The following is a 6,270-nucleotide window of genomic DNA, read 5'->3' on the forward strand; positions in this document are numbered from 1 at the left end:
TGCATTTCGCTGTAAGGAAGTTTATTTGGAAGAAAAGTGTATACTTTTTGTGATAAACGTTTATTCTTTTCCAGGACAATTTCATAATTGCCCTGGAAAAAAACAATCTATTCAGGCGAATTGCATTTTCCCTCACATCTTTCTCACTTCCATGAGGTTTTTTAGTTCTTAGCACCTTTTTCTGTAATACAAACAATGTAGAATAAATTATTCGAGTTTATAAATTTTTAAAAGTTTACCTTTCGCCTGGACGGAGAATCGAACCGCGGACCATGCAATTTGTAAGCTAACACACTATATTACATAGCTGTTATTGTCACCAATAGACAATTATCAATATAAGTTCTATTTATATAGCATAGCTTGCGGAGCCCACGAGCCGATTAAACAAACTTTATTTAACAGAAACATACGTTTAGTTGGCAGTTGTTGCTACGTCCGCCTTGCATACCAAGGGTTCTGGGTTCGATCCCTGCTTCGACCGAATACCAAAAAGTTTTTTGTGTTTGTTTTTACATGTATTCCAGATATGTTCGGAAAATTCTGAAAAAGTGTTCAGCATTACATACTACTATATTAAATGTATACTATGAATCTGTAAAATGTGTCTTATTGAAGACTTAAAGTCAGTTTGTTCCAAAAGTTTTGTTGGTTCAAAAATATTGTTTTTTATTGAAAAAAAAAAAAATTGAAACAAACGATTTTTTTGGTCATAAAAGTTTAAAATTGTCGAAAAAATTCAAAAAACTCTAACAAGAGAAAAACGTTTTCGGCACTCGTTTTCCAAACGTTTTTTTCTTTGCATGCACAGACGACCCAGGTATAATGAATTCATTGTGAAAGTTGAACTTCGTATAGCGCTAAAGACATTTTTATTTGTTTGAACGATGTGATTTTCGTAGAAATTAGGTAGAATGCATTCCATATATTAGTTAATATTTTCCTATATTTATGTACCACGACACTACAGAATGAAAAAATTTAACTGAATTGAATTCATATATGGAATGATTTTATTGAACTTTTTTCATAAATTTGGATAAATCTTACTTCAAAATTAGAACTGTTACTTTCGTTTTTAAATACAATTTTATTTATTTATATAAACAATTTTTCTTCAATAAAAGACATGTTTTATTAATATATTGAATATATTTATTAAGAATCAACAGCATCGACTGGCCTTGAAATATTAGTTTATTATTCCACTATTTCCAATTTCCATGTAAATAAAATTATCAACTGTACTACGCTTTTTCTTGAATCAATTAACATATTAATTGAATCCGTTTCCAAATTCAATTAAGTGTTTAATTGAAACAATTTCGGTGATAACTTTTTGTGTGTAGAATGAACGTATTATAAAGTGAATTAGTGAAAATTTTAAGTTAAGTATCGTTATTGAAAAAAAAAGTGTTTAATTATCGAGTAATTAAAAACGCCTCAATATAAAACGTAAATGTATAAAAATGTATGTTTGTCTTTTTTAATGAAATCAAATTCCAACCACAAAGAAGGTTGGTCTTTAATAGTTAAAGGTGAATAACTTAATACCCGAGTTTAGCCGCTAAATATGTTTTCTTTACAAATCCATTTTAATGAATAAAAACTATACAGAAAGTTACTTTGGGCTATTCCCCATCAAGTTATATTAAAATTTGCTTCAAAGACATTTCATTTTATACTTTCTTTACTTATTTAACACATTTTTGATCTAAAGAAATGGTCCTTAAATTAACTGAAATGTTGAATCTTTAGATTTAAGATAAAAAAGCTTCAAATATAGGCCAAGAATTTGAGATTTTGCATCTTAGGTTTAAAGATTTTTTCGAATTAAGAAAACATTTTTACCTTGAGGTATCCGTCATAATTTCGATTTTTAAACTGGTATTTGTTTGTCTGTCCATGTATTTGTTGTTCACAAGATTCCGGTCGCAATTATTAACCGATTTTGATGAAATTTGGTACAGGGAGTTTTTTGGGAACAAGAAATCGGATCAAATTTAGATATAGCTCCCATATATATGTATCGCCCGATTTCGACAAATGGGGTCACGTTGCGTTTGTTTTCAAACGGATCGTCACCAAATTTGGCAAAAGGTAATCTTTTTCATCGTTCTTCAAGTCTGCAAAATTTCATCTAAATCGGTTCAGATTTAGATATAGCTCCCATATATATGTATCGCCCGATTTTCCCAAATTTGGCCATAAAAACCTTATTTATTAAGCGATCTTACTAAAACTTGGCTTACTCTAATCTTTTATGGTACTGACAATATGTTCCAAAAATAATCGAAATCGGTTCAGATTTAGATATAGCTCCCATATATATGTATCGCCCGATTTTGCCAAATTTGGCCGTAAAACCTTCATTTATCAACCGATAGTGCTCAAAGTTGGCTAAATATAATCTTCTACACCTCTTACTGTATATGCGCAATTTCATCGAAATCGGTTCAGATTTAGATATAGCTCCCATATATATGTATCGCCCGATTTTGAAAAATTTGCCCGTAAAACCTTATTTATCAACCGATCGTACTCAAAGTTGGCTAAATGTAATCTTCTATAGCACTAACTGTATGTGCAAAATTTCATCGAAATCGGTTCAAATTTAGATATAGCTCCCATATATATTTATCGCCCGATTTTGCCCGTAATAACCTTATTTTTGACCATAGGGGCCTCATTTATTAACTGATCGTACTCAAATTTTACACAAAGTGACCTTCTGTGGTATCCATCATACCTGCAAAATATTATACAAATTGGTTCAGATTTAGATATAGGTCCCATATATATGCATCGATCGATTTTGTCATATTTGGCCATAATACTCTTATTTATTAACCTATGTTTTTCAAATGTTGATGTACTAGCTGATCGTATGTAGACTTACATGTTGTTCTTACATAAATCTATTGCCCTATTTGCAGAAATTTGGATTTATTATCAACAACTAATTGACCGATTTCCTCTTTTTTAATAATGGACTCAATATTAGTGGCATACTAACTCCTTTGTTGCAAAATAAACTATAGCTCCTAATATTAGACATTTCTGCTCAGATTGTGACAAGACACCCATAAACATGTACCCCCCTTTATGTTCTCCAAAACCTATACCAATGATATCCCACAAATGCTTATGTTTACTAATTCAGTAGGGGTGGTTTAGGGTATGATATAGTCGGCCCCGCCCGACTTTTTACTTTACTCACTTGTTTTTTTTTTTTTTTTTTGAAAAAGGCACATACATTATTGCGAGGACAACACCCCAGCTTTCACACACACACTGAAAAAAATATTGTCGTGAGGTCAAAGATTTCATGTCTTTAAAATACGAATACAAATTTTGCTTAGCATAGAAGACGCATTTCTCTAAAATAAAGATATTTTCCTTGTCCAAAAGTCGATAAACTTTTCAATGAAGTCGTATTGTCTTTATAATTAAGTGATTTGACTTAAAAATGGGTATCTTAACATGAAAGAAAAAATTTATAGGCTAAGGTCAACTTGACTTTAATAATTCAGAAAAATTCTTTACATTTAATGAAATTGTCTTTAAATTTGTTGTCTTTTTGCATCTTGACTACAAAGCAAAAAATCGTTCAAATATAAGACATGTTTTTCAAAACTTTATTTTAAAGAAGTTTTTTACTTCAAACATAGCATAATTTCTACTGGAAGTCGAGTCCTAATTTGGAAAATAAAGTTGCCGTTAACTCGTTTTTAAAGGATTTTGATAGCATATGAAGAAAAAAAGCTGAGAAAGTGAAAAATTAAAATTTGCTTCCTAGAAGCAAGTACACAAAACCTAAATTGAAAAGAGAATTGTGTCTTAAAAGTATCCTTACTTGTATTCTCCGCTTCTTTGGCTCGGAATCAATACCAAATTTTTTAAAGTAAAGACAAAATCTTTGGAACCGAGTATGCTTTTTTTTCAGTGCAGAAAAAATTATGTTGATATCTTTATCCGTTCAAAAGAGCAATGCTGCTCAATTTGGTCACAATTTTTTGTTCAAATATGAACTTTTAATATATTAATTTATTTATAAATCCTCTGTTGTATCATAGACGTTCTAATTTTGTGTAAAATTGACAAACTACAAAAAGGAAAACGAAAGAGATTGTAAGCGTGCTCTTATTTTTCTCGTTTATTCTTAATCTTCGGAACTGTCAAACAGTTCCGAAGCTCATCTATGCATTATAAGGTCTTTACGTGATATGCTGATTGATTGGGCTAGTAGAATTTTCATGGGTCTATGATCTATGGAATCAAGGCCTTCCAGTAAAAAAAAACAAAAAAAAAAAAAAACTTTTTATATAAGAATTAAATTACCGATTTTAAAACAATAATAATAACAGAGTTTCAATACAATTTCTAATTTCCATTGCGAAATATTTTACTTGAAGCATTTGATTATAATTAGGAACCTCTCGCTAGCTTTTACTTGGGAAATGTCAGTTGCAATTTCTCTATTTGCTAAATATCTGTCTATTGTCTATTTCCATGCTAGCTTTTTATATAAAATCTTTTTTTTCTAATTTTTTATACAGATATGGAGCTAGACGTTTTTCGTGCCGTTATACCACCTGTGTTGGGAAAGCATATGGAAGCTGCTATTATTGCCAAATTAGCTGCAGCTCCGCCTACTATTTAAAGAAGTTAATAGATTTTAATGTCATTACAGTCACATCCATTAAAATGTTTTTCTGTTAATTTGTGTTTTTAATAATACGAGTAGTATGTATTATCCAGAGTATGAATTAGACAATTGAATCAACATTTTCATATATATTTTTTGTTTATTCGGTTTTCTGCAATATTTTTATAGTTGCCTTTTTATTCCAAAACCACAGTCTACACTCAAGGAAAGGGGAACCCACCACGAAAGAAAGGTTTGGTTAATTTAAGAAAATTTATGTTACTTTATGTTTTTTTACAAGGCTTTGATGTAAGGTTTGGTTTTAATTCAATGTGTAGTTTTTTAGTTTAGTTTTATTGTTTGTTGTTTTTATTCTTGGCAAATTAGAATCGAATTCAAGAATTGTATGACACTAAAGAAATTCTTGCAATTTTTAACTCAAATTTCCTTCAAACTTGTTGCGGGAGAAATTGGTGTGTGAGCTGTAAAAGACAAAATAAAGGAAACATTAGGGGGCCTGCCGGGATTGTGACCACGATATGTCACGGGGGGATGGTTAGGTTAGGTTAAAGTGGCAGCCCGATTAAGATTCAGGCTCACTTAGATTATTCAGTCCATTGTGATACCACATTAACTAAAAGTACCTATTACATATGGGCACTTCTAGTTTTAACCGCTGAACCTTCTTGATTATTTTTCTTTGTTGAACCAACCAGATTGTTCCAAAAACATTAGCAGACTGCTTAAGTTAACGTTTTCCAGATCCGCCAGTAATCTGAAGCTATATGCTCCTAAAAGTTGCTTGCGCTTTACACAAAATGCAGGACACTCACACAAGAGGTGTTTAATTGATTCTTTTTCCTCCGCATCATGACAGCTCATACAATAGTCATTATACTTCGCACCAATAGTTTTTGCAAAATCGCCTATCAGGCATCGACCCGTTATAGCAGATATCAGGAGTGATATCTGACGTCTCGAGAACATTAGCATATCTAGTGTGCGGTTTAAGTTGAAATGGGGCCATATTTGCTTGGTGTCGTTACAACCCTTGCAATTCTCCCATCGAACATTTGCCATCCTAACAGCCTTCTCACGCAGCATGAGCTTGCAGGTAGCTAGGGGCATACCAACAAATTCCAGTTCCCCTGGAATATGTAAGGTAGTCCCTAGCCTTGCCAACTCATCCGCTTCGCAGTTCCCCGGTATGTTCCTATGGCCAGGCACCCATATTAGGTGAATATTGTACTGCTCAGCCATCTCATTGAGAGATTTGCGGCAGTCGATGGCCGTTTTCGAGTTGAGGAACACAGAGTCCAAGGATTTTATTGCAGGTTGACTGTCTGAGTATATATTAATGCCAATATTTGTTGGAACATTACTTCTCAGCCAATTCGCCACCTCTCTTATTGCTAATATTTCAGCCTGAAAAACACTACAGTGATTAGGTAATCTTTTCGCTATTCGAATTTCCAGATCTTTAGAATATACTCCGAACCCCACTTGTCCATTCAATTTGGAGCCATCAGTATAGAAATCTATATATCTTTTATTCCCCGGGGTCTGTGTACACCACGCCTCACTGTTGGGAATTAGAGTTTCAAACTTTTTGTCGAAAAGTG

General features: G+C 32.4%; 1 protein-coding gene across 1 annotated transcript in view; it reads left to right on the forward strand.

Annotated features, from left to right (window-relative positions):
• Positions 1–4,828, forward strand: part of LOC142225898 (serine/threonine-protein phosphatase PP2A 65 kDa regulatory subunit-like) — a gene marked incomplete in the record, with an annotated part of 366,424 nt that extends 361,596 nt beyond the window's left edge. The window contains 1 exon segment of the mRNA XM_075295757.1: positions 4,560–4,828. Within this exon segment, the coding sequence (XP_075151872.1) occupies positions 4,560–4,663 (104 nt within the window).
• Between the last annotated feature and the right edge of the window lie 1,442 nt (positions 4,829–6,270).

The sequence above is a fragment of the Haematobia irritans genome, chromosome 2 (genome assembly GCF_050003625.1).
Source record: "Haematobia irritans isolate KBUSLIRL chromosome 2, ASM5000362v1, whole genome shotgun sequence".
NCBI classification, from domain to species: domain Eukaryota; kingdom Metazoa; phylum Arthropoda; class Insecta; order Diptera; family Muscidae; genus Haematobia; species Haematobia irritans.